Source organism: Myotis yumanensis, unplaced genomic scaffold (assembly GCF_028538775.1).
Source record: "Myotis yumanensis isolate MYYU_CA2020_CCGP unplaced genomic scaffold, mMyoYum1.0.hap1 SCAF_8, whole genome shotgun sequence".
Lineage (NCBI taxonomy): Eukaryota > Metazoa > Chordata > Mammalia > Chiroptera > Vespertilionidae > Myotis > Myotis yumanensis.
The window spans coordinates 12,564,675-12,582,706 of NW_027223759.1; the positions used below are offsets into that span (position 1 = coordinate 12,564,675).

At 39.4% G+C, this 18,032-nt stretch overlaps 1 protein-coding gene across 1 annotated transcript in view; it reads left to right on the forward strand.

Annotated features, from left to right (window-relative positions):
• The window catches only part of PARD3B (par-3 family cell polarity regulator beta), a 907,609-nt gene that overhangs the window by 715,075 nt on the left and 174,502 nt on the right, over window positions 1-18,032 (forward strand). Inside the window, exon 19 of the mRNA XM_070421939.1 lies at window positions 5,471-5,581. Within this exon, the coding sequence (XP_070278040.1) occupies window positions 5,471-5,581 (111 nt within the window). The remainder of the gene's footprint in view (window positions 1-5,470; window positions 5,582-18,032) is intronic.

Sequence of the window (18,032 nt, forward strand, 5' to 3'; positions counted from 1 at the left end):
AGAAAGGTTGTTTCCCCAGGTAGGAATTTTTCCCTGAGGTTAGGGAGGGGATACAACCCCTTAATTAAGTGCCAGGCGGGTAGTTAAGCTACATAATCTTTACTCCCTGGAATGGAGATAAGAAACGCCCTAACCTTTGTAATAGAAATTGACAGGATTAAAATCGGCTGGTATAAATACGGATGTAACAAGACAATAATGATCAGATCCTAACCAGAACCTAGCCAGAGAACATGGCAAAAGATCCTGGACAGAACCTGGCTACATATCTTGGCTGGAGAACCTAGACAGAACATGGCGACCGAACCTAGCTAGAACCTGGCTGGAGAACCTGGCTGGAGAAGCTGGATGGAGAACCTAGCAAGAGAACATGGCTACAGAACCTGGCTGGAGACCCCGGACCAGAACTTGGTTGGAGTTTCTAACCAGAACTTCGCTGGAGATCCTGGAGGGAGAACCTCACTATGCTGATGAACTGAAACCAGTTTCCATGTCATTCATTCTTCGCCGACTCCGTCCACACCTTTGGGGATCCCTGGACCCCAGCACTTTATTCTCTTCTCTGTTCCATCTCTAACCTTTCACACTCTGTGGCATTTTTTCTCTCTCAGCAAACAAAAGTCCTTCAATATCAGCCAAATTGAAAATATCCTTCTTGAACTTTCCACCCTGCGTCTAGCTCCCATCCTACCAGCAATGGTTGTATACACACAGAGACACAAAATTTTAGACTTATCTGCCATTCATTGTTGAGATCACTTGGCCTCTGCTTACACCTCTCCACTGAACCTTGCCAAGATGATGAATGGCTACCAATTGCCAAATCTCCAAATCTAGTGGATACTATTCAGTCCTCACCTCTCTGGACTTCTCAGCAGTAGTCCAGGCCAACCAATCAATATTTCTCTCTCACATCAATGTTTCTCTCTCTCTCTCTCTCTCTCTCTCTCTCTCTCTGTGTGTGTGTGTGTGTGTGTGTGTGTGTGTGTGTGTGTGTCTTTCTCTCAACATATCTCGGGTGAAGATTATAATAAAATGTATGTTATATTGTGTCATTTCTGCTTAAAATGACTTGGTTTCTCCTCTAACACTCTTTAAATCTCCCAATTTCCTTGACTAGCTTCTCTGTTCCTTGAATTACTAAGGAATGACCTACTGTCACTCTTAGACTAAACTCCGAGCTTCTCTCAGACCTGCACTTTGTGGTCCTTGCCCTTCTTGCCCTCAGGATCCTGTGCGAGTACCTGCTCTGCTCTCATTCCTTCAGCTACTCTGACCTTCTGTCACTGCCTGGGATGCACCAGGCCTTTCCCACCTCTTGTCCTCTGCGTGTGCTGATTCTTCCACCCACAAGGCTTACCTCCTTTCTTTGCTTGTCTGGACCTCTCGCCCTTTTAGTCTCAGTTTAAATGTTATTTCTTCACTGAGCACTTCCCCAATAATATCCTAGTTTTGTCCCTCTTAATACCCTTCATAGCACTTTTCACAACTTATATACTTGTTTGGTAACAGTTACCTCTATTAGAATGTCAATTCCATGAGGTAGTGCCCAATACAGTACCATACCTAAGTATTATGTTACGGAAGAGATGCCTAATAAATATTTTTAAAACAAATTCATAAAGGAGCGAAAAAGAAAGCTACCAAGCTAGTTTTCCATAAAGCTGTTTCATATAACCTCTCCACAGAAATGAACAGGGACAGGTGTTTTAAGCAAACTTATAATTCATGAAAATCTAAATTTACATAAAGGGTATGTTGAAAGGTGATTTTTCCACTTTACAAAAAGATCCATCATAAAATTCTTTAAACAGGCTTCCCAGGTACATGGAACATAAGATTTTATTGATTGAAACCAAATGTTCACACAGAATTCTTCAGGAAAATATCTTTTATATAAAACAAGGTTGACCTGTAAGCAATTTCCTTAAGGCACCTAGCCCAGAATGGCCAATCTCAAATTTCCGAGGTAATAGATAATGGGAGGCCTGGAATGCAGTGGATATTTGAAACCCTAGAATGCAAAGCAGTCATTTCAGCCATTTAGGGTCCTCATGAATTTTCTTACAAAAATAGCTAATGGGGAAGTGAATCAAGGTATCTGAATCTCCCCAACTCCTCTTCCTGTGTGTCAGGGAAAGTAAGAATGGCTGTGAAATGACCCCCAAAGAGGCTGCTTTGGAAAGCAGAACAAAGGCTTGTAAAATTCATCCAATTGATGCTTTTCTCCCAACTCCCTACCACCACCACCACCACCACCACCACCACCACCAACACTGATAATTAAGTTGTCTGATTGCAAAACTGGAATAAAGAATTATCTGTGTTAATATATAAAATGCAGTTAACTTCTCTGGCTCTTAATTTCCTCATCTGAACAATATGGGAGTCCTTTTAAAGATTATTGTTTTATAATTCTGTTCTTGAACCTACCCAAACTTTATAAAATAATGTGTGACTGTTCTCTCTGGTTAATGAAAAAAATTTCTCAGCTATTTCCGCCCTTCTTGTTGGAAACTTTAGTAAATGATCATGAACTATAATTCAAAACATTTATAATACTTGTGGAATTGGTTGATTTGTTTATGACTAATGATTCTTGCTAAGAAGAACATGCTTTGCAGAATTTACTTACAACCAACCTTTTCTTGACCAAACATGCTCCACCAGGGTAGGAGTATAGTAAGCTATTCTCAAGCTGCAGTAAAATTGAAATACTTTAGCTGCAGGAAGAAAAAACACTTGACTGGTTGTGGCAATAAAGATCAAGGTATACTAGGGCATAGGTTAGTTTTACCCTTCAAAAACAAACTACTTTTGTCTCAAAAAATCCATAACCTTCAAATTTAGAAGAAGATATTTAGAACACAGAGAAAATATCTATAGAGTTTTGGGCAACATTTTTTCCCTTATCAACTTCCTGAAGCATTATTCTATCCTCCCCACAATTTTTATTTTTTGCCGAAATATTACTATATCTGATGACATTTTGAGGGAAAATTGTTTCTCTATGTGATGTACTAAGGTATTCTTTCATAAAGAATTTTAGAGTAATAATATTGACTTCTAAGACTTTTCTGCATGAGTCTGAAAAACTAAAGAATATATTAATGGAAACACACATTATTGAGATATCTCCTGCTTTGTAGGTTTAAGAGAGACCTTGAATATATCAGCAAATCTCAATTATATTTGAAAGTTAATGTTCTTAAATTTTGTACTTTTCTTTCTTCCTTATTTACGTCTATAAATGATATCAGGTCATTTCTTCATTGAGGGAAAAAAATTAGATGCAGAAAGGAAGGCAGGAAAGAGAGAGATAGGAAAAAGGCTGGGGATGATGGCGTTAAAGCTGATACTTGATCAACCAACATCCCAAAACTAGGCTGAATACAGAGGGAGAAATGCAGTAAGAGCAGAAGCCGATAGAGAGAGAGCAATGGGAAGAGAGAAAGTTCATGAAAGAGAATTTATTAATTGGAATTAGAAATTGCACAATATGCAGAAAAGTCCAAATTGGGAGAGACTCTGAGGAAAGTAGGATGCATTTGTATTCTAATAACAACAAGAATGTAGATATTAGTGGTGATGTCTTCCATGTGCGATACTTAGAGCTGCCACTTGACTAACAACCTCTGCTTTGTTTTTGTTTTTGTTTTGTTTGTTTCTTAATCCTCACCTGAGGATGATATTTTTTCCATTGATTTTTAGAGAGAGGGAAAGACAGAGAGAAATATCGATATGAGAGAAACACATTGATTGGTTGCCTCCTGTACACCCGCAACCAAGGCCCGAGCCAGGGAGGAGCCAGCAACTGAGGTATATGCCCTTGACTGGAATCAAACCTGGGACCCTTTGGTCTGCAGGCCAGCGCTCTATCCACTGAGCCAAACCTGCTAGGGCACAACCTCTGCTTTAGATTGAAACACAATCTAGAAAAAACAAATATAACCCATTTGCATGAAATTCAGAGTTCCTTACAAGTTTATAAGCCAGGTCCTCATGTGTGGAGATTCTGACTCACTGTGCATTTGTCAGGAGGTTGGGGGACAGAGAGCGGGATTGGTGGGGGTGAGCCAGTCAGCCCAAGAATGTGTAATTTGAAAAATGTCCTTAGTCAGAGTGACTTTTTTTTCTGTTTATCAGCAGAACATCAAGTCTTTTTATTTTTTATGTGTGTTGATCCCAAGACCATGGGAGACTGCTTCTGAAGAAAATATTTGTTGGGAAAAATGTCTGTCATTTAAGAATGTGTCCTGCTAATAATTTAATAGCTTTTTTTATTTCAAATGTGCAATTTTATTTTCCTCAAAATGCTGAGGAAACACACTGTTCTTTTAAATGGAACTCTAGTTCACTATTGACAGGGAATGTAAATTGCTACAGTCACTATTGAAAACAGTATGGAAGTTCCTCAAAAAATTAAAACTGGAACTAACGTATGACCAAGTAATCCAGAATCCATTATATTCTGGATATATATCCAAAGGAATTGAAAGAGGATCTTGCAGAGATATCTGTATTTTCATGTTCATTGCAGCATTAGTCACAATAGCCAAGATATGGAAACATCCTAAGTGTGTTATCAACAGACAAATGGATAAAGAAGACATGGTATATACAAGGTGGGCCAAAAGTAGGTTTATAGTTGTGAGTATGCAAAACATAGTTTATTCTTGTATTATTATATATCAATTATTGTACACCTTAAATTTACACAATGTTATTTGTCAATTGTATCTCAATAAAGCTAGAGAAAAACATAAGGTATCATATGTGCCATTGTGTCCAGTTAACAACAAATGTGCCTGACACCAAGGAGTGCTCAGAGCACACTCACCCTGGGCTGACTTAGGAAGCCTGTGGCTATGTAGGAGACTAAATGTGCTGAGAAGGAAAGAGAGCTGTGGAGGAGGCAACCCAAGTTCTAACCCCAGCCCTGTATGGAATTTGTTATGTGGTCTTGGTCAAGGCCTAAGGCCTCTCAGAGCTTTCAGTTCTCCATCTGTAAAATGACAGTATTAAAGTAGGTGTTCAGTAAGGTCCCTTGCAGCACCATCGTTATATTATCCCATGAGTGTAACCTTAAATGTGCATGCCACTTGGAGCTCTGGAGTCCCGTTTCAGAGGTTGGTTAGGTTTTACTTATATTTGAATGATAACCTTTCAGTTCTTTAATTTCTACTGAATTAATGGTTTTACATTTTTGGTCTTTAACCATATGATTTTGTGCATGCTGTACAATCAATATCTGAATGGAAAGAGGGAGAGTAGAAAGAAGAGAATTCAATAACTATGTTATTTGTCTGCTTTCAATATCTTACTTTACTTCCATTTTATGCAAAATGATTTTGTATTACTTAGTATAAAGAATTATGGTTTAATGGACTCATCTCATAAATATGTTAAATGTACCATAACAAGAACACTGTTATTGTTAACAGCCATCTTCTCCTTCGTGTTTTACTAGATTTGGAAAGAAGAAAGATGAGAAGAGTGGGAAAGCTGAGCAGAAAGGTCCTGTGAAGCATGGGGGCCTGCGAGAAGAGGAGCTGGAGAAGATGAAAGAGGAACGGGAAAGGTGAGCAGAAAGGCTGGCCCTGTTGCATGTGAGCCATGGTCTGGGTTTCATTTGGTTATTGCATCCATCAGCTGGAGAAATTTTACTTTAAGAAACACAAGAGGTTGACTGATACAAATGGAAAAGTACTTGATATAAAAGGGGACTGCCTGTCTTGGGGGATTTTTATTATATTTTGAGAAGAAATTAACTTCATGTTTTTTTATGTCAATATTTATAATTTCATAATATGCTACTCCTGGTTTTGACTTTATCAGTGTATATTTTCTGTATGGTTTAAACAACCAGTTTTTTTTAAGTAAAAAAATATCATTTTGATGTTGATGTTTAGAATGATCATATTTCCATAGTCTGTTCCCAATTTTTGTCAAACTGTTGTATGCCTCCTTAATTTTATTCTGCTAAATCCATTTGCGTACTGTAACTTGAGAAGTACATGTCCTTCATTTTTTAAAAGCCAGTGTCTTTTATTAGGCTATCAGCAAGTTGCAAAGTATGTCGCCCATCTGTTAAAGGACCGGTTCCATTTACTGAAATAATGACAGTTTGCAAGGACTGCATTCTCCAGTTTGAGGAGCTTAATGTTCCCATTTGGACAAGAGGTCCTTCACTTATCTGTGATGTTAACTCTGGCATTTATCCCAAGTAGATGCGTAGATATTTGATTTTGAAGCATGTAGTAGAATATTCATATTTCTCCATACTAAGTTGCGCCTTTACAACTAAATGAAACTTGGAGAAAGTCTGAGATTTGACAAAACTAGCATATAATTTTAAATATTCAATTCTGATGTCATTGTGTATCAGGTCAGATTTGTCCAACTTCCCACTTGCTTTTTAGTAACTACAGTCCCCCTTTTTTTTAGAGTTGCTCATACTTATTTTAATACTCTAGCATGTATACTAAGAAAATCATACGAATTCACTGTTTTCTTGCACAGAGCAGACTACGAGTATCTACAGTTAACCTTTGACCCCTATCTTATAGTCTATTCCCATTGGGAAGGCTGACTTTATCAATAGGGAAAAAAAAGAAGAAATGATTTAGTCCTTTCTCATTTTTGAGGAGTTGATAGGCTCCAACCCAGGGTCAGTGGAGCAGTTAGAAGGAAATCAAGTGCATTGCATTGTTGTGGACAATTCGCCTGGCAGAGCTGCCCCAAGGACAAGAAAGACGAATTCTCCAGCATCGCCCAAGCGGCAGTAACCCTGTATATAGAATGTGCTTCGGGCTAAGGTTTTAATGCATGTATTGGCAAAGACATCAGTGTGGCGAGCCCACATCACAGTGTGCTGCTCCCTTGGCTTTACTTACCGAGGCACCACATCCTATGCCTCATCCTCTGGAAACTGAGCTGTTTGCTAGAATGCAGACTTCATATATTTTGTTGCTCAATCTTTGCTTGGGTTTGGGGCAGGAGGTGGGGGGAAAGGGAGAGAGACTCATAGTAGCTAGGGAGCTGTGTGCCAGCTAGAAAATTGATAACCCATAAAATAAGGTGGGTTGTCTTTAAGCAAGAGTTCATTTCCTTTCTGGTTTTGCTTTTAGGAAGCAGGTGCCTGAGGGAGTTTTGTTCTTAAAGCAAGGCTGTAAATTCGCCTCAGCTGGCTGTATAGGCTTCAGGTCCAATTTTTAAAAAAATATGTCTGTTCAAAATATTGAAAGAACTATGCTATTAGCCTTCACTTAGGCCACGTCCCACACATGAACACATAAAACGCATCTGATATGGGTTTCCCAGAGACAACATTGTCTCAATCATGTGTGAGGGGAAGAAGTTGGAGGAGTTGATTTTATGGTTGGGTGCTATAGAATGAATGACCAAGGGCATTTCAACAGCTCAGGGGCCCAGGGCCACAGAGGGTAGAGGTGGGGGCTGAACACTTGGCATTACTCCCAACCCTGGAGTCCCACTTCTTGGCTCTCCATCATCCATAGGAAACCAATTCACAACTCTTAAAGAACTCAGTGAGCCTATCACTCTTCATGGCATGGCCATGGAAAACATAAAGCAAAATAAGAAATAGTGTATACAAGTTCATAAAGTTGTCCTTTTCCCTAATACATTTAGAATTTATTACCTTATGATGTTTCAAGCCATCCTATTGCTTACTGCTTTGTCCTAGATATCGAGTTAGTAGTTTTTCATTAACATATCCCTTTTACAAAGGATTTAAAGCATTTACATAAAATATATACCATACAGTGTTGAAGCCAGCTTGTACCAGCGTGTGAGAGACAATTATTAAGCTTTCAAGAATTCTGTGAGCTAGTTGACAAATCCGTGGTAGCTGGAAATTGGTTATGGTGAGAATGTTTCCTACTCCACAGAAATAGGCAAATGCAAAAAGTTTGAGTTTGCTTTTTCAAAGAGGCGGCTTACCAACACACCACTGAGGGGCTATACCAACTCTATTTAGTGAGTACCCAGGAAGAAATTACCAAAAATAGAGGCAAAAGAACACAACACTCATCCAAATCAAAGCACATGACTTCCTATAGAAGCTGAGTTTCTCAAAGTGTGGTTCATGGGCCACCTACATCAGAATGAATCACTTGAGATGCTTAGGAAAAATGAAGATTCCCGAGTCCCACACCAGCCGTGCAGGGTGAGACCCTTGGGAGGTAAGCCCAGGAGACTGTGTTTAATAGGTGAGCCCAGGTGATTCTTTAGCATTCTCATGTCAGAGGACCACTGACTTGGAGGTGCAGGGTTTGGCTTGAACATTGAACTGTTCTTATTCTATAAAAAACGATACACAGATTTTTTTCCCCAAGAGGATTGAATAACCCAGTCTAAAAATATAGTCATCTTTCTCATGCTTCCTCTCTGTAGCAGCCTCCCTCACTGCACACTATTTTGCACACACAGAGGAACCCTTGCCAGAGCTCATGCCTAAGGGAAGACGGATCACTTTCCCCAGCACCTCCCATGCATGAAAAAACATGGAAAAACTATAAGTTCATTAAGAAAATTTTGGGGGGGAAAAGTATAAAGAAGACTATTAAAATCATGCATAATTCCATCATAATTTCATTACTACTATAAATATTTGTGGAATCTTTTTACTATGTATATTATTTCTTTGAAAACTTGGTATTCATACAGAATATACAAGGTGTCTCAAAAGATGTACATGCATTTTGAATGATTATAAAGTCAGTGTTCATTAACATACATTCATTTTCAAAATTTAAAAGTATCTACAAAAGTGAATAATGTTTTTGTCAACACCTGTTTTCAAGCTGATGACCGTTCTGGTCCAGGCACTGCTGATGACAGGAAGCAGTAGAATCACATACAGCAATAATCATTTTGTTGGGCATTTGCATACCCTGAGTTCGTTGACTGTTGTGGGTTTTGTACTGTAAACTTTATCTTTTATGTATCCCCATAAAAAAAGTCTAGTGGCACTTTAGGATAAATTTTCTTTGTTCACCCATTATTTCAAATCAGATAAACCTGAAAAGGAGTAAAATTTAAGTGAGTTATCGTCTGTTAAAGTATGTACACATTTTTGCAGATGCCCTATATAGTATCTTACCTTTTTTCATAGCATTATATTATGAGCATTTTCATTGATGTTTTGACAAATTTACTTATTTATTTATTTTTTTAATCCTCACCGAGGATATTTTTCCATTGATTTGTAGAGAGAGTAGAAGGGCGGGAGAGAAACATCGCTGTGAGAGAGACACATTGATTGTTTGCCTCCTGCATGCACCCCACCAAGGTATGGGCCCTTGACTGGGATCAAACCCGGGATGCTCTATCCACTTAGCAAAACCAACTAGGGTAAAAATATGTAATTTTGATGACTATCCAATATTCTGTGAGATCAATATACCATAATTTATCTTCTATTGTCAAACATGTAGAGTTTCTAGTTTCCACTGTCCCAAATAGTAATTCCTTGATGAGCTCCGGGTACAAAAATTTTTATAGATTTCCTTTTCAAATCATAGAATTGCTGTTTGGAGGCTCAGTTTCCCTGTAACTGTTTAGTTTAAGGGTTAATCTAAATTTAATTTTAAATTTTAGGATTATATCACACCTCTCCATTTCTCCCATTATTTTATTATGATTTCCATATCTCACTATTGTCTACATATCTAAATTATGGTATGAAACTATTTGGTACTATATTACTATATATGAAGAGTTTACTCATAACTGTAGCTATGAAACGGTCAAAAAAGCCATAACAGGTGGATTGAGTTACTATATTAGATTGGAAGAATGCAGAGTCCAGAATAGTGTTTCTCAGTGGGGGGTTAGGGGGACGGGGAAACTAATTTTGCTCCCCAAGGAACATTTGGCTGTATCTAGAGACATTTAATTGTCACAGTTTTGAGGGGATAGGAGGCAAGGAAGGAGTTGCTACTTCCATGTCCTGAGTAGGGTTCAGGGATGGGCCTAAGCATCCTACAATGTACAAGACAAGTGACTTGTCCTACACAAACTGTCAGTATGGAGGTTGAAAACCCCTGTTCTAATCTCTGGACTTCACAAAGAGAAGGTACCTTCCTGGACATTGGCATTGATTGTCTCATGATGTCCTGTGGCTAACACAGAGAAATATATACCAGATGACATGACCCTAGAGGGATTATGAGCTATTTGAGAAGCTGTACCCAAGACTGCTAGTGATTCCATCCATATAAGCTTGCAAGAAAAAAAGTTCGTCTCAAATTTTATTTTTAACGCTGGCCTGATGAGCATCGGCATCAAACGATGGTGCCTATGGGTCATATTTGAATGCCAAGAAGCTGCAGGGTTTGATAATGTGTTGGATGACAGAATCATCTGGAACAATGGATTGAATCAAACACAAAAAAACTTAATAGGAATAAATATAAAGTCTAGCTTTTAGGTCCAAAACTGAACGGTACAAACACAGGATGTGGAAGGTTTGACTTAATACCAAATATATGAAAAATTTGCCTGATGGTTTTCTTTGAGGGAAAGTTTAGCATGAGTCAATATGAGGATGTGCCTGCCAAAAAAGTTAATCCAGTCATAGGCTACATGACTGAAAGTCCATAAACAAAATGAGGGAAGAAGCAATAATTCCAGTTTTACACAGCTGAGATAATACCTGGAGCCTCCTGTGCTCTCTCACACACAAAGAATGGCAGCGCCAAATCCAAGTTGTTTGAAAATGTTGAAGGACCTGTGAGTCATAGTCTGCAGAGTTAGGAGGTAGCTGTTTTCACATGATTGAAGGACTTTCCTATGGAAAAGGAAGTAGGCATATTTCATTCCATCCATTCTATTATCTGTCTCTCTGTCTCTGCTCTTATTCACCACTCATTTGTTTTCTTGAAGATACTAGTGAGGAATTATTTTAAGAGAGATGGCCTTCCGCCTTCCACTTAATAGAAGGGAAAACATCCTGACAATCACAGTCCTCATGACGCAGTAGTTTGTCGACACTGGAAATGTCTAATACGGAACCGATTGAGAAACAATTAGTGTGTTAGGAAAGTATTGGACTAGGTCAGAGTTTCATAAACTTCAGTCATTGATATATTGCCTTCATTGTCTTATTTATATTTATACACATGCAAATCAATAAAATATATAAGTGCAAAATCATGTAAGTTACTGTAATTACATACATTAAGCCACATACCATCAAAAATCTTTTTGTGTATCATTGATGCTGCATTTGTTCTTAGATTATCTCAATGGTCTTCTCCAGATCTCAGGGTCTTAGAGATCCTATATAATAAAAGCCTAATATGCTAAGTGTCTGGTTGTCCAGTTGGCCATTCTACCAATCAAAGTGTAATATGCTAATGATATGCTAAGGCCGCTTGATCACTCGCTATGACATGCACTAACCACCAGGGGAGCAGACAGTTGACCAGTTGACCAGTCACTATGATATGCACTGACCACCAGGGGGCAGATGCTCCCATTGGTAGGTTAGCTTGCTGCTGGGGTCCGGCTGATCGGGACTGAGTGAGATGGGCTGGACACACCCTGGAGCCCTCCCATGGTCCCTTCCTGACTGGTCAACCTCCCGCGTCCCTCCTGGGCCCCAATCGTGCACCGGTGGGGTCCCTTGGCTTGGCCTACACCCTCTCACAATCCAGGACCCCTCAGGGGATGTCTGAGAGCCAGTTTCGGCCGGACAGTGGAACGACCAGTCACTATGACGTGCACTGACCACCAGGGGCAAATGCTCAATGCAGGAGCTGTTCCCTGGTGGTCAGTGGGCTCCCACAGGGGAAGCGCCACTCAGCCAGAAGCCAGGCTCACCCAAGGGCTCCCAGACTGCGAGAGGGCGCAGGCCGGGCTGAGGGACCCCCTGAGTGCATGAATTTTATGCACTGGGCCTCTAGTATATACATATCTAAGTATAGAAGTATTTACCTTGAACTTTCTAGAGTGGCCTCTCTTGAAATTGCCATGGCATTGGTTCATTGTACTGTGTGCACTATTCTTTTTATTATTTTTATCACCTTTTGTCCCCTCTTTTACCTCCCACTCATTCCTCTCCACTCCCGCAATCACCATACTGTTGTTCATGTCCATGAGTTCTCTCTCTTTTTTTCCTTCTTTGCTCAGTCTCCTCTCTAAATTCTCCCCCAAGCTGTCTGCCTGCTCTCTATCTATGACTCTGTCTCTATTTTACTTGATAGTTCAGTTTGTTCGTTAAATTCCACATGTGAGTAAAATCATATGGTACTTGTCTTTCTCTGACTGGCTTATTATAGCATAATACTCTCCAGGTCCATCCATGCTGTCCCAAAGGGTAAAGTTTTCTTCCTTTTTACAGCAGAGTAGTATTTCATTGTGTAAATGTACCACAGCTTTTTTTAAATTTTTTTTCTTTATTGATTAGATATTACATATGTGTCCTTATTCCCCTGTTGCCCCCTCACCCCCACCCCCACTCATGCCTTCACACTGCCCCTCCCCCCGGTGTCTGTGTCCATTGGTTAGGCTTATATGCATGCACACAAGTCCTTTGGTTGATCTTTCCCCCTTACCCCCACCCTCCCCTACCTTCCCTCTGAGGTTTGACGGTCTAATCGATGCTTTCCTGTCTCTGGATCTGTTTTGTTCATCAGTTTATGTTGCTCATTATAGTCCACAAATGAGTGAGATCATGTGATCTTTATCTTGTACCACAGCTTTTTTATCCACTTGTATATGCACTATCCTTATCTGAGTGTATAAGCTCAAGTTTCCTGCTCAACATTGTACACTAGGATTTTCTTTGTCTGTTTGATTTGTTGAGCTGGTCATGTGTCCCCTCCTGAAACACGTCAAACAGCCCACTGCTGTGCAGCCCTGTTTTAAACAAACTCATATTTTTTCTAGTAAGATTGGAAATATTAAAACATTAGTTCTAAATTTCTACATGCATTGCTAGGAGAATGAATTCAATATTATATTCCAAGATTATTTCTTATAGAAATTTTTATCAGGCTAAATTAAATTAGCATTTTTCAAACATTCAGATTATGTAAATTCGTACAGTGAACAGAAAGCAAGAGATTGTCTTAGCCAGTCGGTGAACATATCTTTTTGTTTTATTCCATGACTTGAACTTAAATTGATAACCTTCTACAAAGTGTGAAATTAACCAGTCTTAAACCTATAAAATACCTAACTCCATGCATGTTATATTTGTATTGTTAATGCCTTGTCAGAAGTCAGGTGGAGATTAGGTAAAAAAAAAAATATGTTTCCTCATTTATCTAGGATTATAGTACTGAGGGAGGAAAAAAATCTCCATTGACATCAAAGCCTGTCTTCCATTAAAGTCCCATATCACCGAAATAACATTTCATTAAATGAAACGTCTTACTAATATGGAGTGGGAGAAGGAGTTTAATAACAGGATTTTGCACTTTAAGATTTTCTATTATTCTTATATACCATTATCAGAGTTTATTTTGCAAGGGAGCTCATTCAGTGTGTTAATGAGATGTTTTTGTAGATCTTATTAGACTCTAAGAAGGATAAATGAGGAGGTGAAAGAGGTGCCTTCTCCCGTCCAGGATTGAGAAGCATGAAAACATATGGCTCTTGTTTTCAACCAGTGGCCTGAACGGAATGCCTAAGTGAGAGTGAAGCTAAGATTAGGGAAGTTCATCGGTTTCAGTGTCTGCATTCAAGGTTCTAAGTTTTCTTTCCTGGTAGGAAGCCTTCCAAGAACGCACAGTCCTCTCCCTTGCCTTATCAGCCAGGCTGCTTGTGGCCTGTTCCCTTCGTTTAAATCAATACATGTGTTTTTGATATTTGGCAAACCGAAATTTAATTATGCAGCTGCAAGTTCCCCCCATAAACGAAATGCATCTTAGAGAAATAAAAACATTCAGAAACCATTTATAGTTTGAGAATACAAGTGAGTGAAAATCTATTCCCAGCCTCTCAGCATTTTATTTAATTTTGGGAGATTTTTATGTTACTGGAAATTGAAATGAGAACCAGAATAAGGCTAGAGTTTATCCAACATTTGTTCATGCTGCAAAATGAAGATGCATAGAAAGGAAATGAAAGTATTATATTTGAAATTAACATTTTACGTGTAACCTACATAAGTATTACCCTCCTAAATACATACAGCAACAAATGAATTGATAGGATTTTTTTCATTATTGTATCCTAAAAAGAGTGCCTACTTTATTAAAGATACCAGAAGGCTGGTTTCTTTTATATGCCAAGAGACTCTCTATAATTAATTATTTACTGAACTTAAACGTTGGCATTATTTAAACTGTTGAAAACACCCATGATTTGGCATGATCACACTCACATGATTAATTCAGCGTGGCTTTGCTCCTCCCTGAATATCCCCGTGTTTTGCAGTAGAATTTGCTAGGTCCTGTGGTGTGGGCAAAATAAAATGTTGGAATGCTTCCCAGTTTTAATAGTCCTAATTTATTATTACCACTGAACCCTGATCAGATCATGGACTGGATTAGATCCCAGTTTTTCAAAATGCCCCAATTTATGGCTCCTTTAGAGTCCTGATAAAAATGTGTATTTGAATAAGGCTTTGGGTGGCTAACCGAGATCCAGTTAATTACTTTTAGATTCTTATTAGATCATCACTGCACGGAAGTTATGAAACATATTACTAGACGATGCTTCTCAGGACAAGGTCATGGTCTCATTTTATGCTGACAGAAAGAAGCTATCAGATTTCTGTTCTTCATAGTACTAACCATCTCAGTGAATGGAAAGAGATTTGCCATATCCCAGTAATTACTACTGATGCTTGGGTTGCAGTAAGGATGCCTCCTTTCCTAGAATAAGAATTGAAGAGAGAGCGGGCGGCCGGGGGGGTGGGGGGCGGGAGAACACTCAAAGACACAGGGCATAGTGGCTACTACACCCCACCACCCTGTATTCAGAAGCCATCTTTCAAGATTTACTTCTAATATAGAAGGCAGAGGGGGATGCTGGTGGTTTTAATATCCATACATTTATTTGATCATTGTAACACCTATCTTCTCAGAAATGCTTGCGGTCACCAAAAAATTTGGCACATTACAGTATTCCTATAGACAAGAGCTAGGATCACCTACATCCTACTGTCGCGCCAGCATTTTTTATGAGCCAAAATCCTTTTATGGAACTTGAATCGATGTTAGAAGTGCTGTATTAGCAACTCCTTGTCAGCCGAGCTGGATTAATACATAAAATGAATCACTTGACTGGCAGGCTTTCCAATAGTCGTTCAGACAAACTTCTAAGATTAAAGTACACCAGCTCTTTTAAAAAGTGTTTTAAGAGGATACTCTTAAATTCAAATACCCTGGAGTGACATATTATATTGTTGTATTCAATTATAGTGCAATTGAAATACATTCTAAAAAGAAATTATACTAATCTACCTAGAGTGATTCCATGGAAATGTATAGAATACCTGATATGATTTTTTTTTTTTAAAGTCAGACCCAGTTGGTGTGGCTCAGTGGTGGAGCATGGACCCATGAAGCAGGAGGTCATGGTTCAATTCCAGTTAGGGCATGTGCCCAGGTTGTGGGCTCGATCCCCAGTAGAGGAAGTATAGGAGGCAGCCAATCAATTATCCTCTCTCATCATTGATGTTTCTAGCTCTCTCCTTCCTTCTTCTCTAAAATCAATAAAAACATATTTTTAAAAATTAACGTATGGGCTTGCCCCAAGACTTACTTTAAAAAAATTTTTTTGTAAAGTTCTATTTATCTGTATTTTGCTTTTAATATACACACAAAAATATATTCAACATAATTAATTAACTTTGTTTTGCACTGAACTTTATGCAAATCAGAGGTCTAGATAGATTTAGTTTGATGAAGGTTACCTAGAGCAGTGGCAGAATCTGAAAATAGCATTTTTCATGAAAGCTTTGGGTCATTGTCACCATTTGGTGACTAGAATTTAGGAATAAGAGTCCAACACTTATTTTATCGATTGTTTCCATGCCTTTGGATAAACCACTTTTGAGGATGTATTCTTCAAGTCCCTCTTGTTATTACCATGAAATAAAATGGTAGTAATAATACTGTAAGACCTCAGTTTTATTTGGGTAAAATGTTTTTTAACTGCTAAGTTCCTTGGAAGGGAAAAAAAAGGAAAAAATAAAAGTTAAGTGAATCCAGCATATTTACTGTGAACTACCTCAGGCTGGGCAGTGTACAAATAAACTTAATTTGTTGAAAGTGCTCTGACAGATGTGGGCAAATCAAACTTTTTAAGTCAAATGGCATTTTCTAGGACTTCTAATGTATTCCGCCTTCATTTCTTGTTGGCCATATGTTATGTTGCATCCTGCTTTGGACAGCTCCCATGACAACGCACCCACTGTGGAGGCCAAGATTATTGTTCACACAGGTTGGCAAGTTCTGCAGGTTCAAAGGACACTCGACCTATTGTCTTCCAGAGTCTGCTTTTTCCCTTTTGCGTTCTTTATATAGAAATCCTAACCTAGGCCTGTGATTTCAAACACTAAGTTTTGAATATGCTTTTTTTCCAAATTTCCTGGGCACTTTTCCACTGGGAGTGATTTTTCCCTCCCAGGGACCATTCAACAAGGTCTGAAGACGTTTTTAGTTGTCCCACCAGAAGGAAGGTGCTTCTGGAATCTAGTAGGTAGAAAACGAGCATGTTTCTCACCACCCTACAATGCATAGGACAGCATCTCTATAAGAAAGAATTATCCGGCTCTATATGTCAGTTGTGCCAAGGTGAAGAAACCCAGTTTTAGAGAAATAGATGATTGTAAAATATGGATATAGATGTACAGATATAGACAGACATGTGCTGTAGATATATAGAATCTCTATGGTTGGACCTAAGGATGTGCATTTAAAAGCCTTTTCCCAAATGATTATTGTTTATAACTGTGATTGGGATCAACTGCCAAGGGGGGGACCTGGGGAGGCATGTGGCCAGGTGGGAAGGTTACAAGGCCTGGGAGAGGGTCAGAGCTAGGTTAAAGACCTGCCTCAGCATGAATACAGTCAGGCCACTCAACTGTTTCAAGCTGCTCTGTTCTGACTAGTTAAATGAGAAGTTTGTCTTTTAGACGATGGTTGGGAAAAGCCGTATTTCTGAAGCAAGCACCTGGCTCACTCTAGGTGCTCAGTGCTTTTTTCTGACCAGCTCTGGGGATTAAAGACCCCAGATAATCTCTTCAGTAGCCTTCGGGAGCCCAGAAGGCTCTGAGACACACCATCTGTGAAAATTGCTGAATTGGATATTGTCGTGAGGAAGAAGGCCAACTTGAATGCAGGCTTTGCCCAGCTGGGAGTCGTGCCAGGTAATTCCATTCAAGAAGCTTCTCCTCGTTTCTTATTGATCACCTGTTGGAAGTTGAGCCGCAGAGTGATCTTGGCAGGAGATGGCAGCACAGCAGCGAGGGAGAGCTGACTGCAGCCAGTGCTGGGCTGCCCTGGGAACAGTTCCGGGAGGAGGGGCGCCAGTGGCATGGGTGACTGCCTGCCAGCCTTTCCAAGTCCACAGGGCATGTGGCTGCAGAAAGCACTTGTAACCACAGTCATTAAATTCACAAAATCCTCACTTTGCATTTTCATTGTATTTGTTACACTGGTTGGGAGGGTGATTCTGGCCTGCTAATGTTTCAGACCCAGTGTTCGGTGGAAATGGAACAAACATGTCCATGTTCTCCCCGTTCACTCTCTCCCACCCACCTGTCCTTGTTTCTGGTGGTTAATTATTGAATGACTTTATAGTGCATCTGAACTGACTTTAGATTGATGTCCAAAGGAACCTGACCCTTTCCCAGGCTCGGACTCCTGCCTCTTTCTGCTTTGCGCCCTTTGTTTGACTTTAGAAAGTCTAAAGAGGTTGTAGTGGTTTGAGCTGTGGCATCAAAGTCTGCTTTTCTAAAAGGTCACTTAAAAGAGCCTTTTTATTTCAACAACAGGAGTAACAGTTGGCTGTTTAGATAGAAGCTGTAGTTCTTGGGAGGACCTAGG